This window comes from Eretmochelys imbricata, chromosome 4 (assembly GCF_965152235.1).
Source record: "Eretmochelys imbricata isolate rEreImb1 chromosome 4, rEreImb1.hap1, whole genome shotgun sequence".
Lineage (NCBI taxonomy): Eukaryota > Metazoa > Chordata > Testudines > Cheloniidae > Eretmochelys > Eretmochelys imbricata.
Window position 1 is genome coordinate 68,796,015 of NC_135575.1, and position 24,171 is coordinate 68,820,185.

General features: G+C 42.1%; 1 protein-coding gene across 2 annotated transcripts in view; it reads right to left on the minus strand.

The window, feature by feature from the left end:
* The window catches only part of NAF1 (nuclear assembly factor 1 ribonucleoprotein), a 72,906-nt gene that overhangs the window by 19,714 nt on the left and 29,021 nt on the right, over window positions 1–24,171 (minus strand). For both annotated transcript variants that reach the window (XM_077815423.1, XM_077815422.1), the window contains exons 4-5: window positions 15,148–15,230; window positions 8,671–8,831 (exon numbers count right to left, since the gene is read on the minus strand). In XM_077815423.1, the coding sequence (XP_077671549.1) occupies window positions 8,671–8,831; window positions 15,148–15,230 (244 nt within the window). The remainder of the gene's footprint in view (window positions 1–8,670; window positions 8,832–15,147; window positions 15,231–24,171) is intronic.

Genomic DNA, 24,171 nt, shown 5'->3' on the forward strand with positions numbered 1-24,171 from the left:
CACCAAATTGAGATGGGTCAGAGTTACATTGCCTCAGACTGTGCTATGGGAGGAATGCTATCTCAGAAAGGCAGAATTCTCCAGTCTGCACTGAGCATACTCACTGGTACACCCCTTCAAACTCTCCAATATACCATTGTGTCCCATCTCCTCCTAACCTTCCCTGCCATTCTTGGTGTGTTTGGCCCACAGGTGGCACACAGAATGAGCAGTCTCTGTACTCTGTGGAAAGCAAAGGTACGTGGGAGGAGGAAGTTAAGTAGGGTATGGCCTGGTGAATATTATAATATGTAATGAGGGCCATAGTGGCCACTTGTTTGTCTCTTACTGAGTCCTTGGTCTTTTCTTCAAAGACTGATAATTCTGTTACCATAGGAATGCATATACTGCAGAATTTATACATTTTGAGTGCAAATACAGAGTTGTAGGAATTCTCTTATTCTTCTTCTAAATGTTCTTAAGAATATTTCCTGGGATACACATTTCAGGTTCTTTTCCAAAAAACAGCCTGCACCGCTTCCTGCGGCTCCCCGTGGTTGGGAGCAGCGAACTGCGGCCACTGGGAGCTGCGGACGGCCGTGCCTGCAGATGGTCAATGTAAATGAACTGTCTTGCGGCCCACCAGCGGATTACCTTGACAGGCCGCGTGCGGCCTGCAGGCTGCCCACCACCGATCTAAAGTAAATGAACAGAGAATGACTTGTCTGAAAATCTGTTGAAAGTATACAGTTCAAACGCACATAATGGAGAAGTGAGGGGCCACTAGGTGAAGAAACCCACACCTGTGGATAAACTCAGTGAAAAGAAATACAGCCACAGGAACAACGAATCTAACAAGCACTACAAGCTGAAGAGAAGCAAAAGATAGGACAGCAAGAGTAGAGCTGGACTTGCAACGAAGGAGACATAGTATACTGCTGAGAGTAATTTCTTTTGTTCTTATTAATAATGATGCATTTGGTGTAACTGTACAAAGTAAGGAAGTGTGTACAAGCTCACAAAAGTTACTGTGTTGTTAACTTACAGTTTATTATTATAATTAGTAGGTAGTTGGTAATATCCTATATTATTTATTTTCCTGCTACAGTTTTGGGTTTTCCCTTTTAAATAACTGAAAATTTAAAATTATCCCTTTGGTCTTGGTTGCCTCTGCCTCCCCTCACATTTAGCATAGCCTAATCTAGCCTGGGATCACAGCATATGGATACAGTTAAAGCTGTATTAGTGGCTGCAAGCAATCTTAAAACTGAAATTCCCACAGGAGAATTAAGATAGACCCAGAGATGAAAGTAAACCGGTGCGCCGTACCAGGCTGGATCGACTTCCCCAGGCACAATTTAAAGGGCCTGCGGCTCCCAGCAGCAGCTGGAGCCCCAAGCCCTTTAAATTGCTGCCAGAGACCCGCTGCTGGAGCCTTGGGGTAGCGGCGGCGGGGCTGGGACAGCGATTTAAAGGGCCCGGAGCGGTAACGATGGCCGGAGTCCTGGGCCCTTTAAATCGTCCCTGGAGCCTGCCGGAGCCCTGGGGAAGCGGCGGCGGGGCTCCAGGGACGATTTAAAGGGCCCAGGACTCCGGCCGCTGCTACCGCCCAGGGCCCTTTAAACCGCTGCCAGAGCCCACGGCTGCCGCTGTTACCCCGGGGAGGGGGAAGGAGGCACTTGCCGGTAAAGGGTGGGCCGGGGCTGGCTCTGACCTCTCCCAGCCCCGCCCTTTCCGCCCGAGGCCCCTCCCCTTCCAGGGGCCAGAGCCGGCCCCAGCCCCGCCCTGTACCGGTAAGTCCCTAGACTTACTTTCACCCCTGGATAGACCCGTAAATTCCTAATGCAATATTACTCAGTAGATTTTACCTAATCAAAAACTTCAGCGTTTTGAACCCAGCTCTGCCACTGCCTCACTGTATTGCATGGTGAAGTCACTGAACCACTCTGTCTCAGTTTCTCTATCTGTAAACTGTGGATAACAATGCTTAATTACCTACTTCACAGAGATATTGTGAAAGATAAACTAGTTATATTTTATAGCACTTTGTAAATGTAAACAAATATGTAAATGTTAAGTATTATTTATTATCTAAGTAGTAAATAAAAGCTAGTTTCAAAATTGAGTTTTAACTGAGAGGATTAATTCAAATTCCTGATAAGGAAGAAACAGATGTAAAAGATATAGGTGTACCTGGGTTAAATTTAATGGCCTGTGATATGCAGGAGGTCAGACTAGGGGATCTAATGGTTCCCTCTGGCCTTAAACTCTACAAAACTAACATTAAAGAGAGAGAGAGATGTCTTCTATCAAGATGGAGCAGATAATGAAAATAATTACTTCAGAGATTTAAAGTACAAAACTGGCTCAAGAATCTGAATTTCATACGTTATTTTACTTGAAATGTACTACCAGTTCACATTAGGGATTCAGAACACTAGGTAAGCTTGATTCCTACCATCTAAAAATCTAATTTTAACCAAATTGCACTTTGTGTATTGAATCGCTAGTACTTGCTTTGTTAGGAACGTATTTGAAATTGCATCTGCCATTATAACTTCTCATAGCAAATGTGGTCACACATCAACGTCTTTAAAAAGAAAAATTGTATTATTATATTCCTAGATAAAATATTGAACTCCTTAGGGTTAAGTACATGGGTAAACAAAGGGTAAAAAAGATGTAATTATCTCAACAACAAGCATTACAAACCCAGGAAATTCAATGTTACATTTAAGAAATATCCAAACATGGTAAGATATGAAAAAACACAATTAAGGCACCTTAACCTCATCCTACAATTATGCAGTAACCATACAATTAAGATTCATACACAATAGTGTTTGTAGTCTCAAATTAGAAGATATTTGTTTCTGAAAACATTTGACTTCCAATTTTTTCCTCATGGAAAAGCCAAGACACCTGAGGGATGGTGGAATGTCTCAGGAGTCAATCTCTCCTCAAGCATCGAGGCTTCATTCCCTTTGGGAACAATAGGAGACAGTGGCCATTTTCATAAAGGACTTTTTTCTAATGGCAACTCTAACTTCATTGTTCTTGTGAGCTATATGATGGCAATCATTTTGAAAGAGGGTAATGTTTAATAATTTTCTGTAACAACACAATTTATCAGGGCCTGCTGAAGGAGAAACTTTCTGTTATGAAGAATAAGGGAAAAAATTACTTTTATTCCTGTAAAGCTGCTTTAAAGATAGCCAATAAACTGTAAGTTATAATTATATGGGAAGCCTGAAGAGTTTGAACAGTTCCATTATTAAGATCTCTCAGGACACAACAGTTGTCTGACACAGGGTGCTAAGTCCCTTAGTGGACCCATTTTTAAATTAAACTTTAACTTGGATTTATTTGTCAATTATCAAAAAATGTATTCTGTACCCGAAGACTAATAGAAATCAGGGTTGGAAGGGACCTCAGGAGGTCATCTAGTCCAACCCCCTGCTCAAAGCAGGACCAATCCCCAATTTTTGCCCGGGATCCCTAAATGGCCCCCTCAAGGATTGAACTCACAACCCTGGGTTTAGCAGGCCAATGCTCAAACCACTGAGCTATAATTTTGGAGAGGATATGCTGAATTCTTCATACATAAAATTCTTTAAGTGTAAAAAATTCAGCCCCAACTATGGAGCCACTAGAGGGGCTTCCATAAGTTTGCAGCACTATAAGAACAAATTATGAGGAATTTTTATCCAATTTTCAAATGTGTAGATTAAAATACATAAACTATACTACCCAATGGTTCAGAGAAACAGCAGGTTGCCCTCCAGCAAGACTCTGCGGAAAAGTTTGCAATTTCTTATAGCATCTGTGACAGATACAATTAACACAGGCATATCTTGAGACTATTACATTTAACATTATGAATGTTATCTGAATGGTGTGTGCCAGGCCTTAACAGCATGAAAACGTCAAAGACTATTACCCTGAGATGGGCCAGATGATATGGACCCATGGAATATTCATAGATCTTTGTACCAGAAAGTGTTAAATATACTTGTGTTCCTGGCTCACTGTGGAATCTGGAATCTCTAGGGGGTGATTACTGTAAAATACCAAAACTAATTATGCACATACCCAGTGACTGAAGCTTCCCTTGAGGGAAGGGACAATGATTCATTTTACCTAATTTTACTAATTGTTTCAGAAAGCTTGGGTACAAAGGCTTTTGGGGGGTATAAAGAGCCAGCTTGAACTGAGAGAAGGGGACCCTTTATTTTGATTCAACAAATTAATATGACTTTTGTCCGAGTGGGAGCCAAACCCTGTAAAAGGGTTGAAAGGACTGGAACCTGCCAACGTCTCCACAGGACTGACAGGGAGACACTGGTAAGTTTAATATAGTGTTTAGACCATTTTATTGTTTTATATATATATTCTCTATAAGGCTTTTATCCCAAAATAAATGTACTCTACTTTGAAAGAGCTGTTTTGTTACTTGTAACTACTTGCCTACACTATTCATAGACCTTAGAGAACACAAAGTGCAAGTGCTGGATTCTGGTCAGGCCTACTGGAATAAACACATTGAAGTGCAGGAGGCCTACAAGCCTTGAACTCCAGTCTAGAGAAAGAGGAGCGCATGCCTCTGCCAAGAGAGAGGTTACTGCTTGAGGCCTGAGACCTAAGAAAGTATAGCTTGAGCAAATCACAGAGGGGGTCAAAAGTGCAGTTATCCTGAAACTAACAACATCTATATTCAAAGCACATAAAACACAAAAAATCTGGTAACTTTTTTTTAGGGGAAAAGTAGATGAGAGTGAGGAAAACAAGTGTCACCTTACAAGGAGCATAAAAAATTGTATTTTGGAACACAGTCAGAAAGTAGAAGGGTATTTTATTTTATCTACTTTTTAATCTATGTTTTGTTAATATATCTAACTTAAATTGTTAAGGGCTAGAGTCACAAAATTAAGCGTGGAACAAAAAACTCACCATTTTGTGTTCTAGAGAATTACTAAATCTAGGATTGCCGTGAAGCCTGTTGTAATCCTCACAGTAAGTATATCTGATGGACAGATTAAGGAAGAGCACCAAGGTACTCAAGTTGATTGATAAGATACACAAAAAATATGTACTAATATTGATAGTTCTTACCACTTCCGATTGAGCAACCTACTTATTCTAGATATTAAAACCCACTTTTAGTTTTTATTATAAAGTATCAATCTATTTAATGCATCAGTGGCAACTGAGGTCTCTGAAATGGGTTTTAATTGACTTATGTAAATTCTGTGGACCATAATATTCCCCTTCAATGCATACAAGGAAGGAGATCCTCTGTGGACAGATCTCCCACAAGGAAGGGTGACTCAGGTTCCTCTGTGATACCATCTCCTCCCTATATCTGGGATCTGTGCTGGGAAGGGGTGGAAGACATGCACATTATTCTTCGCCAACTCCACAGAAATTGGATAAAAGATAATACAACTTCTCTGTATCCTCCTCAGTGTTCCTAGAGGCAGCTGTTGCCAGCCGAAGTCCCTTGCAGTGCAGCTAAGGAGGCCAGGGAGTGGGATTTCCCACTGGAGGCCTAGAGCCAGTGCCTCTGTGGGAATCCAACAGATTTAAGCAGAGGCTCTGTACCCTTTTCCAGCTCCTACCCCAACCCTGAAATCATATATGTGGGAGCTACATGAAGGATCCCTATGAGGTTTCCTCCCAGGGGTCTGTTCAGAAAAAGGGAAGACCTCCCAGGGGTCTGTTCAGAAAAAGGGAAGAGCTGAGCCCAAATTTATTTTCTTGTGTATTAACTGAATGTATCCAGATTGTATAGGAATAAAAAACAAAATAAGTTTGGAAAAATACTGTTATTGTTGGGTATTGCTGAAGAGACTGGTGAAATTTTGGTCCCAAGGACAAACGGAAGAGAGGTCCTATGGCAATCTAAACAAACAATACATATGTAAATGGTGGAGGTCACCAAAAAGCAACAGTAGATAGTTCTACACAGCTCTTATAAGTGAATGCTTCTATAGGGTTTGTCTTGAAAAACAAGTAAATAAACTGGACTTTCTGAAGATTTAATCTGAAACTTATTCAGACAAATCCAAGCATCTGTCAGCTTTCTCAAAGGCAGCACTAATGAGCCCATGCTAATCAAATGTCAATTATATTCAAGACAGCAACTGGGTTTTAACTGAAAATGACAGTTTTCAGAAAATTTTTTTTAGCTATCATAATACTAAAAATCTGGTGTAGCAACCTGTCCAAAAGTAATATAATAAGCTTTTCTGACCACAATTGTGTTATATAAAACTTGTAAATAGAAATAACTGAAGTGCACATGTATATTACCCCAAAAGTATCTAATAGCAGCTGCATAATGGATTGCCAGGGAAAAATTACTAACAATTCTACTTGCACTGTTCTTCCCTCATCGTAGCATCACCTATATTAAGGTATTATAGCTCCACCAACAAGGAAGCCAGGGAAGAAGAATCTACAATTCCAAGTGGTTTGAAGTCAGACACAGTAACCCCTCCCATTTCTACCTCAGTCAAGAAACTTTACAGAAAGAAAAATTCTTTTAAGAGACTCACCACCTAACAAGCATTCCCCTAGAGAGAAGGAAGACAATGGAGGGAAGAAGAAGGTAACAGACAGTTATTGCTAAGTACATTTCTGCTGAGATACAAATATTAAGCAGCTACAACATACAGTAAGAATTAAGGGCCGTTAATATTCTCATAGCAGCACACATTTCATACTCTGATCCTCAAGTGCCTACAATATGATTCACAGGTTATAGCATTGCACTGGGACTCATGAGATCTTGATTCAATTCCTGCTCCAGCAACAGACTACCCATATGAGCTTGGGCATGTGTCTCCATCCCCCCCTCTGTAAAACCATACATAGCACTTCCCTGCCTCACACAGGAATTGGGAAGATAAAAATCTATTAATAATTGTGAAGCACTCAGAACCAACAATGATGAAACACAAATACTTAGGAGAGGAAACCTGCTTTTTGTTGTGTGCACACAGTTGATTATTCCTGAGCAGCAGAAGACTGCCAAGTTATTTTAATGATGGAATGTAACTCTTGCCTTTGATGTCAGAGGAACAAAAACATCTCTTCCTCACCCTCCACCCCCAGAATTTCTGTAAGAAAACAAATATCTGTCAGAAATACCAGAGCGAAGTATCAAAGGGAACCTGTAGCTCTGGTAGGTCATTACATGACACTTTGCAACCATACTGATTGCCCATAAAACTCAAACCTTGCTATAAGCCAGAAACGGAAACAATGACAAACTTATCATCCTACTTCTGAGCCAGGCTTTTCTTCCTCAGCATACCACAACACAATTCACATGAACAGAGATACTAAATAACCTTCTGCAAGAAGGGGTAATAATTCTTTTATTTTTGAATTTTGGCATTTATTCTTAAGATTTACAAGTCGATCAAAAGGCTGACTTATCAGAAATATTATGTAACAATAAACCTTAAAACTAAACTCTTTAGATTGGACTTCATGTTTCAGACAAGTGTATTTTCCTTTTTAGCAGGTGATTATTCTTCATTAAAAGCATTACATTATTAATTGGACATCTACTTTCCTCTGGTGTACTGGTTAACAAAACTAAGTGAGGTTTATGCATAAAACACTGAAACTTTACTTTGTTCAATATGGGCTGAACACAGGCTACGTTTTCAAAGGAGACCATAGCTTCCCTTATGATCCTGATCTTTGAGCTGTTCCTTTTCGAGAAGCTACAATCATCTAGTCAGGAGCAGAACCCGGAGCATTACAATTGCTGTCAATCATCAATGCTGGCTGCACTGGAGTTCAATTTATAAGATACCCAAGCTAGCTGTACTTGGAGCTCTGATTCTCAGGTAATAATCATAAGTCTCAGCATACCCAACTACACTGAGGGAATCTGCTGATGCAGGATGAGAAGAATGCAAAGCCAGTCCTAAATGCTTTGTGGCAGCCTTGCAGGTAACTATGGGCTACATCAGCCAATGTACTGCTACTCAATATGACCACCCCACCCTCCACTTGCAGCACATAGATGCAATCTGAGTTGTGTAATATTAACTACAGTTGCAAAAGTGCTATTTTGTCATAATGCTAGACAACGAATTTTATGTTATAACATCAAATTTGGAATAAAAAAATCAGTGTCAGAAGGATTATTATATTGGTGGTAGAGTCTCTTCGGACAGAAGACAGCTTTCATTTGTGGAAGAAAGAAAATGCAATACATTACAAAGAAAAGAGGTGGGGGTTTTTTGCAGAAATTGTGCCAATTACAATAAAATTAAATTATTTCAGATAAAATAGTGACATAGGAAGATTGGAAGTCTGGTTATGTATTTTACGTTGTTTTAACAATAAGTTTCAGTAATTGCTCAAACACTTAGAAGCTTGAAGATTACATATGTTCCTCTAATAACTATCTTTATACATTACAATATGTACAACTTCGTTATTACAGCATGGCTGTGAATTTCTGGAACAGTTTTGTGAGAGTGTTTTATGTAGTTGTTTTTAAAGAAAAGTACATGCAGAGAAAATTAGATTATCTTTGTCGAAGTTGGTAGTACCAAATCTTTACCTATTTTTTTTTCGTCCCTATTCTGGCCAGTTTAAGATACCGTGCTTTGTTTAGCTACATTAAAATATACGTTATATTAATATTTTAATAAGTTATAGACTCACTGTTTTAGTTTCTCTGTGAATATATACTGGGTAAAGTCCTCCACTGATGGTGCAAAATACACGGTATCTTGGATATTAATACCTTTTGCTTCAATATGCTCAGGGCTGTTAAATAGTAACACATAGAAGGGATGCAAAACAGGACCAAATATCTCATATATCTGAAAGGAAAAGAAAAAGAATTACAATTTACATGAACAAACAACTTCCAAGGAGAAAGACAACTGTGAAATTTTAAAAGTAAACATTACTGGTTATTATCAAGACAACATTAACTAGTGCAGTGGTTCCCAAACTTGTTCCGCCGCTTGTGTAGGGAACGCCCCTGCCGGGCCGGGCTGGTTTGTTTACCTGATGTGTCCGCAGGTTTGGCCAATCGCAGCTCCCAGTGGCCGTGGTTCGCTGCTCCAGGCCAATGGGAGCTTCCAGCAGCTCCCATTGGCCTGGAGCAGCGAACCGCAGCCACTGGGAGCCGCGACTGGCCGAACCTGCAGACACGGCAGGTAAATAAAACGGCCCAGCCCGCCAGGGGCTTTTCCTGCACAAGCCGGGGAACAAGTCTGGGAACCACTGAACTAGTGCATTTTAAAAAATAGACACATCAAATTAATTTTTTGCACGTTGAGATTTTGTGATCGGATTTTTTTTTAATGAGTTGTTTGACAGAGACTTATGTCTCTCTTCTGCAAATATCACTGCTAAAAACTAATTTTCTTCTTTTTATATCTAACCTTGTCACCACCACACCAGTAGCGGTTTCTCACCAAATGCGAACTCCTCACCCTTGCTAACAGTCTTACCTCCACCCTTCTCTCATTATCCTCTTCTACTGCTTTGACTCCCTCTGCTCCTCCCTGTCCTTTTGCATTGTAACCTCTTTGCTTTCCTTTCTAACTCTTGGTCTCCTCTCTTTTGTCATGTTGCTTGTCAAAGTTCAGGGCAAGGCACTTGTATTTCCCCTCCATGGTCTACCAAGGGCAATCACTCTACATTACTGGCTCCTCATCCGTCACCTTTCTTGGACGGAGAACCACATCACTATAATTCCTGAATGATTATTTTCCCCCACCCAGGCTGCACAGTTCCCTACCTACACCGTGATATTTCCAGCAAGCTGGACTGCCCAAAGGGCCAGCATCTGCACTTTGCTTTCTCCCAGAGGTTATGAACAGTGTAATTGCCACAGTTGCAAGTGACAGCACAGCTTTCTAAGAAAGCACATTTATTCTTAAGGTGAAAGCATTACAGAGAATACACTGAAAACAATAAAAGAATCTATAAGCATGCTAAAAATCTTACCAGAGATCACCCCAACTCCAATCTCTGTATGTATCAGTCCTTCAAAGCCCACAACTGGGTTTCCGCATGGGTTACCAGTTCATAAGTATCTTAGATTCAGAACCGCAATTACCACAAATAGTTCCATCTTTCCTTTATACTGCTCTTGACTTTAATCTTATCTCACCTAACAGGTGATCAGCAAACAATGACCCACTCCTCTTGGCATAGCTTCAAAAGTATGGAGTTTTTTGCATAATCAGAGGTGGGGAATTTTGCATTCAACCCCACCCCCCGACATTCCCCAGGAAAACCACTTAACACTTTTTGTTCCAAAAGCCCATTCTTGTCTAGCACATTGTTCAGTATAGTCCTTTGAACTCCCAGCTCTCTCAGCTCCCCCTTCAAAATGTTACACACAATCCCAGTTCACAATAATATATAAACCAGGGGTTCTCAAACTTTTTCTTTCTGAGGCCCTCCCAACATGCTATAAAAACTCCAAGGCTCACCTGTGCCACAACAACTGTTTTCTGCATAGAAAAAGCAGGACCAGCATTAGGGCGTAGCAAGCAGGGCCTGTGAAGCTAAGTTGCTCAGGCTTTGGCTTCAGCCCTGGGTGGCGGGGCTTGGAATCCCAGGCTTCAGCCTCATGCGGTGGGGCTTCAGCTTTCTGCTTGGGGCCACAGCAAGTCTAATGCTGGTCCTGCTTGGCGGACCCCCTGAATCCTGCCCAGGGCACCCCAGTGGGCCCCGGAACCCTGGTTGAGAACCACTGATATAAACCATTTATTTAATACAGTGGTCCCCAACCTTTCTGTTGCTATAGCATATTCATGTTCCTAGAAGAGTGTGGCAGGTGCCAGAGGACCAGCCGCCAAAATGCTGCCGAGAAGCGGCGTCATCAAGAAGTATCGCCGTCGAAATGCCACCAAGAAGCAGCAGCATTTCGGCGGCTGGTTGTCTGGCAGCCACACTCCTCGGCGGCGGGTTTTCCGGAGGAAGTGCTCCCCTCTCAGTAGGCGGGCGCACATAAATGCCCCAGCGGGCGCCATGGCACCCACAGGCACCGCATTGGGGACCACTGATTTAATACAATGAATCTCAAAGATAATGAAACTTAATTCTGTAAGGTCTCCCCGGGATATGACAGAAGATTGCCCTGACACACTGTCCTCTATACCCAGGGCCCTACCAAATTCATGGTCCATTTTTGTAAATTTCAGTCATAGCACTTTAAAAATCTTGAATTTCACAGTTTCAAATATTTAAATCTTAAATTTCACGGTGTTGTAATAAAACATGAATACGTATTTAAAAACGGCAAAATATAAACATGTAAAGCCCTTAAGACTCTGCATTTCTCAAACTGGGGGTCCCGACCCAAAAAGGGGTTGCAAGGCTATTGTAAGGGGGTCACAGTATTGTCACCCTTATTTCTGTGCTGCCTTCAGAGTTGGGCAGCCAGAGAGCAGTGGCTGCTGGTTGATTGCCCAGCTCTGAAGGCACCACTGTGTACCCATATAGTATAGGGTACTTTTATAGTATAGGGTAAACGTATACAAAAGACCAGATTTCACAGTCTGTGACACATTTTTCTTGGCCATGAATTTGGTAGGGCCTACACCTGGAATAGTCTCCATGTCTTTGTCTACCAAGAACTTTCTCCCCCTTCTTCAAATTCACCTCTTCAGGCAACCCTTCCTCCCTTTTTAACATCCACACTGCATCCCTCACTTGTACTGCTGTGTTTGTGCAACTTGTCTTATTTAGACTGGAAACTCTTTGGACGAGGGAATGTGTCCCTATAGGTTCACTATGTATTGTGTAATTGCCCACATTTGCAAGTTACCACACAGCTTTACAGCACTAAATGATTTGTAATAATCCAAGTATCATGCTCATATTCTTTTTTAATCTAAATTATAATTTTACTTATCTAAATATATAATTTAGATAAGTAATCCATTTTCTTTTGATATAATTCAAACAGCTTGTATGTAATCTGAAACACTTCTCAGAATGGGTCAACTGATTTTTCAAAATCTGCAGTTAAATTAAGATAATCAGCTTTAAGACAGCTGGCAACCACTATCTTGATGAGAAGTAACAGATTGTAAAAATCTCCTTCCTTTACACTTTATTGCTTGTTCAATCCAGAGAAAGCCTTCACTGTACAGCTAGTACACAATGTGCAGAAACATTTTAATACTTAAAGTATAAAAGCAGAATGGAAACTTATTTTACAGACTCTTGGGCTTTTCATTTCTGGCTTCTGATACCAATACAGCCACAAATTGTTGCTATTCAATTGGAAGGTAGCAATTTTTAAAGAAAGTATTTTTCAAGAACAATTTCTTTCCCTGTTTAAAACAAAATGGATATAATTTTCTTTTCAAGTAGGTATAAAATATAGGGGAAAAGTACAATTTAATCTAAAAAACCCACTTAAATTCGTTCTGCAATTAGATGGCTTCAAATTTTTCACTGAGTTCTGAGGAAAAACTGAAGTCTGAATGAAGTCTTGATAAGCAGGTGGATCATACTGAAATTTAGTGGAGAAAGACCTGGCCACATGTGTCTAGAAACAAACATATAGTAAGAAAGTGAGATTAAAAGGAACCATGCAGGGGTCAGGCATGACAGAAATCCTTTGACTTACCAACAGAAGAACTCTGAAGAACCAGTGCCCCTAATAGTGATAGTTTCTGCAAAGGTTTGGAGAGGAGAAAGAAGGTACCAGAGCCCTATACTCTCCATGCTATCCAGAGAAGGGGAGTGCATAGCACACACTCTAAGATGGAAGGCACTATTACACCAGCTGGTCAGGAATTTTTTTTCATCATCACAGTTTTTCCACTGGAAAATTAAACATATCTGTTTTAAGGAAATTTTTGTTGGGAATGTTTCTCAGATCTAGGATGGATTTTCTGGTTTTAACCACAGAAAAAATCCCACCTCAGAAAAGCCAATAGTCTGGTGGTTAGGACTCTCACCTGTGATTTGAGAGGCCCAGATTCAAGTCCTCAATTCATCTCATTTCATATAAATAATTCTGTATTCACTGGGCCAGACAGACAGGCTGACTATAGTTCTTATGGCACTCACATGGGACTGGGGGAGGAAGTGGGGGAGAGAAGAGACCTCTCACTTTTTATTAAACATTTTGAAACGTCTTGACTTTGTCCTGTTGCAGAGTAGAAAAGTTTCTGAACTCTCACGGGAAAACCATTTCCCATCCAGCTCTAGGCACAATCTCTTTTCCCCATCTCTCTGAAAAGCTGTAACTCTGCTAATCATGTGACATCCATCAAAGCCCCCCTTTGTATAAGTTTTACAGTAGCTGTCAGGAAGTTCTAAATTCTAAAGCCAAAGCAGACCCTTAAATTCAAGCACCTAGAATTGGTACCCTGACACCCCCCTCTCCTCCCTCTCCTGCACCAAGTATAGGTCTGTTTTCTATTTAAGAAAACGCGGAAAAACTCCTTCTCTTTTGCATGCGTCAGAGTCCATTATTCCACAAGCAGCTGACTCAGACTGGTGGAAACAAAACCCTATTATCTTTCCTATGACCAGGAACTTACCTTCTGAAAAGTTGTTGATCAATGTCGGGATACCTACTCTGAAGAGAGCTGCAGATAGTTCCTGACTACACAAAGACTCCCATTCCTAAAATTATACAGTAAGCTTGCTAGTAGTTAGATATCAATACTAAGTGTTGATAAAGAGGTTTCACGATTTTATTTTTAAATAGGAAATGTGCATTCCGTCTTAATTTATACAGACTATTATAGTAGGAGCCAGAAGCAACCTAACTCTTTCCATTATAAAAAAAAGTTTATTTAAAAAAAATCCCGAACACCCACCTTCATTGTTTGCATCAGAACTTTGAAATTTTCCAGAGAGAAAGCCCTGTAAATCAACTTTCATAAGCAACTTTTCAACTTTTCATAAGCAACTAAGGTTTAATAGTCAATTTTCTCAGAGAATATATCTGATTATATCTGAACAACATAACATTAGCCCAAGGTTAAAACAGCAGCAGAGATCTAAAAACACCCCATACCTTTCCTACAGTTTAGGAGTAGATCCTACCCTCTCCAAACTTTACTGCTAAAAAGAGCTAACTTTTAGATCATTTTTACATGCCTGAAATCAAACAACAGCAGAAACTCTTATCTTGTCCTGTAATTCTTTAAAGGATAAAGATCTTGAAATCTAGTCAGTTTAAAATAAAATGGGAGAGTTTTTCACTGGTGCAACCCCACAATAAAAAAGTCAATGTTTGTAATTTTCAAACCCTTTCTTTTTTGAGGGGAAAAAAGAGTGCTTCTCCCCCACTGCTGTCCAATTCCCACATAAACAAGAGGGGGAAATGGACTACAGTGAAAATGACTATAGAGCAACAGTTCTCGAACTTTAGGAACCCGAGTATCCCAATTTTGATTTAAAAATTTGAGGACTCCCCAAACCCCCACCCCCACCCCAACTCCACACCTTTCCCAAGACCACACCCCACCTCTTCCCACCCCCTGCCGCCCCTCCTCTTCCCTACCTCTTTCCTCCTCCTCCCCCAAGCACGCCCTATCCCTGCTCCTTCCCCTCCCTCCCAGTGCCTCCCTTCACCCCGCTGAACAGCTGTTCCGCAGCATGCAGGAGGTGCTGTGAGGGAGGGGGAGGAGGAGGAGTTGATCAGCAGGGCCAGGGGCCCCAGACATGATTCACTGACCCCCGGGAGTACCCTCACGGACCTCCAGGGATCCATGGACCCCAGTTTGAAAAACCCTGCTATAGAAAAATGCTGTCAAATGCACAAATAAAACAAAAAAACTGATGTTTCATTTATAGTTATGTTGAATGTAACTTGTAAGAGAAGGTAAAATATTCATATATGCATGATTTGAAGTTTGTGTCCCGTTAAGAAATATTTTCATTTACAAGAATACCTCTGAAGTGTCTTATTGAAAACTCAGTTTTATAAAAACACTAAGACTTTTTTCCTTGAAAGTATTAGAAGTATGGTTAATTATTCTAGTATTACATATACAGTCTGTTAAATGCAAGATACGTAGGTTAGGTGTTCAAACACATATGCAAAAATAGTCACACTCTAAACTAAAAAGAGCTAGCAAAGTAACCTAGCAAATATTTTACAGAACAAACTGCAATACAATATAATAGTTTTTGTGTTTCACACACCTTTCCTGCTGCATGCCGATCTCCTTTAAAAATGATGCTTTCCTCATTTACCGGAGGTAGGCCTTTCAGAGATTCAATTATTACTAAAATACAAGAAGATTTAAAATATATTAACCTTTAAAAATGTATTTACCAAATTATTTTAACAAGAAGCAGTAACTGCAAATAATAAAGAGCATGTTTAATTATGAAACAGCTTTAAGAAATAAAATCTGTGGATGAGACACCGATGCATATTTGTCATGAAATATACATGCATTTTTGTTGCAGTATCAGATTTTATTAGCAAGATGAGGAGTTATAAAAGCACCCACCCAAGAAAGAACAATAACTCCAAGGTTATATAATAAAACCTCTCTTACAATACTCTTGCAATACTGCAAGAATGACACATTGATGGAGATTCTAGGTAGGAAGAAGAGAAAAGGAAAAGTTATGTACAGGACCAATATTTATATTAGACCTTCATGGGGGAGGAAGAAGAGTGAGAAGAAATTAATTCAGATAGAAATTTTAAAAAAGGAATAAAAGAAGGGGGAACGATAGAATAGTTTCACATACTAGGAGCCATCATAGGTAAGCAAAACTTGCCTCTGGCCCATAACATAATGTGGATTCCCTGATAGCTTCTCGTCTTTCAAGTGAGGGCAGCGGGATCATATGAAAAAGTAGCAAGTCACTAGTTATCACTAAGTATAATTTGACTCTGACAAGTTTGTGGAGAAAGTGGTTTGCTGGTGTAGATTTACTTTTGGATGCAATCATTCTGAAGACTGAAGTTATGTCCTAGACTACGGGTCTTTAGCATGTTTCAAAGACTGTTCAAAGTGTGTTGGTTTGTTGGATGGGTGGAGGCGGGTTTGTTTTGGGTAATTTTTGGTTTGTTTGTTTTAAAGAAAAAACAAACAGTTTGGCTAACTACAGTGATAAATCCTAGATCAGAATGACCAAATAATGCAGATTAAATGCACAACAATTGCATGGTGCACTATTTGAGTTGCACTCAATCTCCACCATCTTCCCCCAGCCAAAATTGACATACCAGTCCCATGAACACAGCAAAAGTTGTTACCTTCTCTATAAAGTTAGTTTGTTCTTGCTTCAAAGATACTGGGCCTTTGAAGCTTAGCTGCAGTGAAAATATTTGAGCACACCTGCACAGCTAACAACTTCAAAGAATGGCTACTGTATGTATTATCGAAATATTTATAACTATTTAAAAACCATTATTTACAATTTTTAGAACCTTCCCCAAACCTATTATACTCAGTTTGAATTACAGGACCAGCTGCATCACCTGGTAGAGGTTGTGTTAACAGCTTCTCTAAAAAAAAAAAAAAAAAAAAGAGTCACAAGAATCTTTATAATTAAGTGCTCTTCAATCTAAGTATAGGGGTCACCACCAGCTGCCACTATGGTTTATTATAAGTAGGGCCCTACCAAATTCAAGGACCATAAAATCTGGTCTTTTGTGTGCTTTTACCCTCTACTATAAAGATGTAAAATTGGGCGTCCTGATCCAAAAGGGATTTACATGGGGGTCGCGGTATTGCCACTCTTACTTCTGCGCGGCCAGGTGCCCAGCTCTGAAGGCAGCGCCCTGCCAGCAGCAGCACAAAAGTAAGGGTGGCAATACCATACCAGGCCACCCTTACTTCTGCACTGCTGCCTTCAAAGATGGGCTGCTGGAGAGTGGCAGCTGTTGACTGAAGGCCCAGCTCCGCAGGCAGCAGCGGCTCTGCCTTTAGAGCTGGGCTCCCGGCCAGCAGCTGCTACTCTCCAGCTGCCCAGCTCTGAAGACAGTGCCACTGCCAGCAGCACCACAGAACTAAGGGTAGCAATGCCGCAACCCCCGCTATAATAACCGTGCAACCACCCCACAGCTCCTTTTTGGGGTCAGGATCCCTACAATCACAACACTGTGAAATTCCAGATTTAAACAGCTGAAATCGTGAAATTTACAATTTTTAAAACCCTAGGACCGTGAAATTGACCAGAATGGACCATGAATTTGGTAGGGCCTGAATTTTATAAAAGTTATAAAATTTGAACCTAGCTGTTAAAATACCATGTTAGTCTCCATGAGGCTTGAGAGCTGCTTCCTAGATACTGCTAGGCAAAATTCTCCAGCTTCAGTCCACTGAGCACACACACATCAATGTGGAATACACAGCTGCATCTACTTGAAGAATTATTAACTTGGTATGTTTTAAATTACGTACAAGTGCCATGGGCTTCAGGATAGTCACTTCTCATTATAAGACTGAACAAAACAGTTAAATGACTCAGTCTGAAAAGATGCGAAAGGCAAAGATGACAAAGGATGCCTTGTCCCCAGTGAAGTGAACGGTTGCCAGAGCATTTCCAGAAGAGAAGGTGTGCAGCAATTAAGTGCTAGAAATTTGCTGCATGGGAAAAAAAGAGGGGAGGCTGCCTGTAGGAAAAGTAGTGTTCTGCAGACATGGTTGTAGGTCTAGGCCAAATTCTCTCTCTGGTGCTTGTGTTAACTTAATTTTTGGTTATAAGCATTATCCTTTGAAGACGGAACTGTGGATACATCTGTATTTTGTTTCTACTGAGTCAGTACATCTCAGTTAATGGTATATTTTTTTAAATAATGCTACCATCTTTTTCCTGCCTTTTAAAAAGGTCATCCCAATATCCTGCATTGTGGTAAACCTCCCTTCCAGCAAAGAACTAGACTTGTCAGAAGGGAAGCTCAGATGTGCCAAAACACTATGGCACAGAGATTCTAACTTCACGTTATGTTGTCGCTATAAATATGGAAGCTTTATTGCTTCCACACAGTGCTGCTGTTAAAGCTAATTGTAAAGTGATTAGATTCCTGACAGAGAGCTATAATACTTCATAATTGATGGAAGCTTACTAGAGTGGTATAATTGAACAGGCACTGAGCAGTACCTTTTTTAAAAACAAAACAAAACAAAAAAACACTGATTATGGCAATTATAGAACATTTATGATACTGCTACCTTGCAATATTTAATATTGCAATATTTAATGAACATACCATACCATAAGGTACTCTTCATGTACCTGAAAGCCATTACCTTGTACCGAGGTGTTTAGCATATGTTTAGAGCAGTACCAGAAACAAGCAGTACCAGAAACAAGGAATATCCCCATTCCTAAAGATATAACCACCTCAAAAGGCATCGGGGATTATTTGTTTCTAAGAATTGGTATCAGATAGCCTAAAGGCTACAACTAAGACACCAGTATAAGAACTAGAATAAATGAGGAAAAAAGTTCCCTGGAATTGGACTTATAGCATTTCCTTTAAAGAGCTATTTAGGATGGTGGGACACTCGCACCTCTAAGGGGAGGAACATGCAGACAGGACAGGCTCTCTCAAATATTAATACATTATAAAAACTGCTACAAAGTTATTGTTCTAACAGACCTATTCCTTTAAACACATATGCAAAAAATTCTGTTATTTTAAACACATAGTTTGGTAGACAGGAAATAAGCCTACTGGATTCTTTTAATTAGATTTTTTTAATGTATTTTCATCTTTGAGGAAATGGAAGTTTATTCCTTTTGTAGTCTCTTTTAAAAAAGAGTTGACTGTATTCACGGGTTTTACTTATTGTTGCTGCTTTACTGCACATAATTTAAGATCTGTTCCTTTATTCTAGAAGAAATTAGTGTTGATAGTTGCTGGCCCACAGAAACTCAATGGGCCTCCTGGGCACAACATTCAGGAATACTAAATCCAGACTCAATGGTAAATTGTCCCCTCTTGAGGCAACAAAATGCTCAATTAAACGTTCTCATTGTCTCACCATTAAGGTAGACTCTTAATCACTTAGGCCTTGTCCACACTGTCAAGTTTCTGCGTAGCAAAGCAGCTTTCTGCGTTGTAACTCCCGAGGTGTACATGCTGCCACGCCACTTAGTGCTCAGAAACTGTACAGTTGCAGCGCTGTATAAAAAACCACCCTGATGAGAGGCATACAGCGCTGTGGTGCCAGTGTAGACACCCTGGTCAATTACAGCGCTGCGCCACAATGCCCGTTCTCACCTCTCTGGTCATCGGTTTGAACTCTACTGCCCTGCCCTCAGGTGACACAATGGGAGCCCCACCCCAAACATTCCTTTGCAAATTTGAAAGTCCCCTTCCTGTTTGCGTGATGCATGTAGTGGTCTCAGCGCATCTTTCCAGGTGGCCATGCCTGATCCATGCACCAGGCAATCCACTCCTTGAGGCAATATCGAGTTGCTGGACCTCATCAGCATTTGGAGAGAGGAGGCTGTTCAGTACCAGCTGCGCTCCAGCCATAGGAATTATGATACCTATGGACAGATTTCACGATGCATGAGAGAAAGGGGCCATGACCGGGACACACTGCAGTGCAGGGTCAAAGTGAAGGAGCTGCGGAACACGTGCCACAAGGTGCGGGAGGCAAACTGCTGCTCCACCCACAAACTGCCAGTTCTACAAAAAGCCGGACCGTGATGCTCGGTGGCGACCCCACCTCCATTGCGAAGGCCATTGTGGATACTTCGGTGGTTCGCATGCCAGTCAAGAGTGGACCAAGCCAGGAGGAGCAAATCTTGGACAAGGATGTGGAGCGGGACCCAGAGGGAGAGGATGACTCAGAGGTCAGAGATGCATGCAGCCAGTTCTTTTCTACCCCGGAAGAGGCTAGCCAGTCACAGCTGTCGGAGCTTGGCTAAGTGCAAACAGAAGAGGAGGCCCCTGGTAAATGGCTTTGATTTTGGGAAAAGCGAATTGTTGGGGGCGGGAGGGTTGCAGAAAGCAGGGTAGAGTCTGTACGATGCACATACCACTACATGACTAGTCTGAGCGGTGGAACAGGATGTTGATTGACTTCCTCACTTCACAGGAATCTGCTTCAGAAATCTCCAGGAAACTCTCATGGAGAGACTGGGAAATCAGTTGCCACAGATTGTTTGGCAGAGCTGCTTTGTTTCTTGCCCCATTAACAGTAACTTTCCTTCACCACTCTGCCGTCACTGGGATGGGGTGGGGTACGACACCATTGCTGTACACAGGCGAGCCGCATAAGGGCCAGGGCGGAAGCCGCAATCTTGGAGAAGACCCTCCCTTGATTTCTTGCTCACCCTCAGCAGCGAGATATCTTCCATAATGAACACAGCCTGTGGAAAATGTGGGGACAGGAATGATTATCAGGCCCCCCTCTACAGTGCTAGCTCTCCCCAAGAGCCACATGCTCAGTGTACAGTACAGTCCTGGAACACTGATTTACCCTGCAGTTACTCACCATTTTGGGGGTCTAGTGGCTCATGTGTGATTGCCTGGGGTCAGCCAGTTAGTGACAGGAATGTGAATAGTGGCAGTGTTTTACATCAGTGGTCTGTGTGTTCTAAACAATACTGCTTGTGTAAAATGTTTTGGCTTCACAGAGATGATCTTGTGAGATCAGCCTCCCTCTTTGTTATCGCTGGCTGAATGGCTGTGCAGAATTAGATAGCAGCCATGAAAAACTAAAGAGGAATTTCTGCGTGATGTCATGATGCACTCCGCCGCTGAAAAACAAGAATTGAAGGAGTGGCACGACAGTGAGAAGAGGGACCGAAAGGAGAAAGCGGCACGCCAGAACAAAGCCATGGAGCGGCTCTTGAACATTATGGAAGGCCAAACGGACACGCTCCAGGCGCTACTAGTGCTGCAAACCGAGCAGCTCCACTCCCGCCCTCCCCTGCAGCCACTGTCGCAAAACTCTTTCCTATGCGCCCCCCCAGACACCGTGAACTCACTCTTATCAACCTCGGGGCTCCAATCTGTACCCGATGCATTCTTCTCCTGCCCCATCACAGCCCAGCCTTGCAGACTCCCAGTACCCACCACATTCAACACCCATCCCTCTGCAGTTTAATCCTGCTGAAGTGCAGTACCCACTGCACTGTACTCCAAAGGACAAGGTTGCATATGATACCTGGACATTCACAAATCTTTAACCGTCCCGGGACCCCACCTCCTCCTGGGACCTTCTCCTCCCCCATACCCTTCAGTGCTGATGTGTTATTTTGTTTCTCTCCCCCCTCTGGTTGTTTTTTAATAAAAGAATTGTTTTAGTTTGAAAGCAATCTTTATTCCATTAATTGAAAGCAAACAGAGCCCTGCAAAGCAACAAGCAATTTTCTTAAACCTTCACAGTGCATTGTCCCCACCAATCACAATCACCTCCTAGCATTACAAGCACTTAACTCCCGAGCATAGCAACAATTATTAGTGGCTTTCAGTTTCAAATTGCATCCCTGGATCCTTATGGCCTCACGCTGCGCCCGTCTAATAGCCCTGGTCTCTAGCTGTTCAAATTCAGCCTCCAGGTGCTGAGCCTCAGCAGTCCAGCCCTGAGTGAAGCTTTCACCTGTCCGTTCACAAATATTATGGAGAGTACAACACACTGCTATAAGCATAGGAATATTGTTATTGGCCAAGTCCAGCTTCCCACATAGGCAGCGCCAGCGGGCCTTTAAACAGCCAAAAGCATACTCAGTCATTCTGCACTTGCTCAGCCTGTTGTCGAACCGCTCCTTGCTGCTGTCAAGGTGCCCCATGTATGGCTTCATAAGCTATGGCATTAAGGGATAGGCAAGGTCTCCCAGGATCACAATGGGCATTTCGACTTCCCCTATGGTGATCTTTGGGAAGAAAGTCCCTGCTTGCAGCTTCCTGAATAGGCCAGAGTTCTGAAAGATGCATGCGTCACGCACTTTTCCGGACCAGCCTGCGTTAATGTCCGTGAAATGCCTACGGTGATCCACAAGCGCCCAGAGAACCATAGAGAAATACCCCTTCCGATTAATGTACTTGGTAGCTAGATGATCTGGTGCCAGAATTGGAATATGTGTGCTAGCTATTGCTCACGCGCCGCCCCCCCCACCCCTCACTCACAGTTAGGGAAGCCCATTTGTGCATAGCCATCCACAATGTCACACACTTTTCCCAGAGCCATGGTCTTTCGGAGCAGGATGCGATTAATGGCCCTGCACACCTCCATCAACACGAGTCCAAAAGTCGACTTTCCCCACTCTGAACTGGTTAGTGACCGATTGATAGCAGTCTGGAGTACCCAGCTTCCACAGTGCAATTGCCACGCCCTTCTGCAACGATAGGGCAGCTCTTATTCTCATGTCCTTCTGCCGCAGGGCTGGGGCAAGCTCATCACATAGTCCTATGAATGTGGCTTCCCTCATCCAAAAGTACTGCAGCCACTGCTCATCATCCCAGAAGTGCATGACAGTGTGATCCCACCACTCAGTGCTTGTTTCCCGAGCCCAAAAGCAGCGTTCCACTGTGGTCAGCACGTCCATGAATGACATAAGCAATCTTGTGTCGTAGCTACTACGCATGGTGAGTTCAATGTCAAACTCCTCTTGCCTTTGTAGTTGAAGGAATACCTCCACTGCCACCTGTGACGTGTTAGTAAGAGCGAGCAGCATACTGGTCAGCAGTTCGGAAGCCATTCCTGCAGTCCAAAGAGGCAGGGCGCGCAGTACACAACCCGTTGAAAGATGGTGCCAAATGTGGGCAGAAGCACAGGGATTGCTGGGAAGCGAAGAAATGCATCACACGGCATTGGGACAGCACCCAGGATGCCCCGCGACCCCCTTAGCAGCAGAAAAGGAAGAGATGCTCTGTCGGATAGCTACCCAGAGTGCACCGCTCCAAATATCGCTGCAAGGGCCACAAGTGTGAACATGCTCTTGCGCAGGCAGCTGCCAATGTGAACACACAACAGCTCTTTCCCTTCAGTGCTTTCTGAGCAGTGATGTAACTGCCAGCGATGTAACTGTCAGCGTAGACATACCCTTAATGTCACTGCAAAACTTCACTAAACATATCTAAGCAGCAGCATTGTTGGTAATCTTTTTGCAATGGGACTTTAAACAATAAAGTGCCCCAATAGGCTAAGTTAGTAAAACTGCTATAAGTACAGTGTGTTTCTGACTGTTAGATGTCCGACTTATCAACCAAGTCTGCAAGCATACTATCATAAGACTACCCGACTTACTCAATCTCTGGGGGTGTAGGAAAACTGAACTACCTTCAGTTCTCTCATAAGAAGCCAAAGTGAACAGTAAATTAACATACTGGAAGTTTGTGCTTAGTTCAAACTCACACAAGCGAAGACACCTTAAAAAAAAATTCACATATGCCTTTTTGCACCAACGTAAACTTTCCCCACTCCTCTATGTATTCTGCAGCAAAACAAACCCAAGTTCTGTGGCACTCGGAACACAGCAGGCCAGAAGTTCTACAGCAGCTTTAGGTACATTTTAAAATGGAGGTTTTATTGTACTATTTGTTTTCACAGTAGTTGTGTTATTTATTCTAACATTAAAAATTAGTTCACTACTGTGATAAATGTGGACATTTTTGGTAATATTTTTATATCCACATGTGTGCCTCAATCTACCCACCCACATTGTCCTGCTATACACCGACTGTCACGGAGGGGGCGGGGGGCAATAAGGGATGGGGATGGTTATGTCACATATTCCAAGTTGGTAAGAAGGAGCCATCAAGAACTGAACGGAATCAGAACATAGGAATGGAGAATCTGCAAGAGACAAGACACTCAATGACTGAACATTTATGATTAACATCTGGGAAACCAAAGCAGGCTCAGTGTGTGAACAGTGTGGTTACAAGCAAGAAATAAAGGAATGAAGTGTCAGGTGGCTGTTAAGAACTGGGCTTGGGAGTTTGGAACACAGAGGGTATGTCTACACAGCAATATAAGCATAGGATTAGTGGGACTTGAATCAGCAGACCCAAGTCTAGTAACCACATCCCAGAGTCCCTAGCACCCTCCTCCCAATGAAATGTGGCTGCTCTAGCTCTAGGACCGTGATGTACGGTGAGCAAAACTTTACTGCTCAAAGTGCAAGTTACAGGAAGTTTGATCTGCTCACCAACAGAGCCTGCTGAGCAGTCACTTTGGTCCATGCACTTTCAGCTACTGAAACCAGCAACATGGAGGAGGTGCCTTTTGATGAACTTCT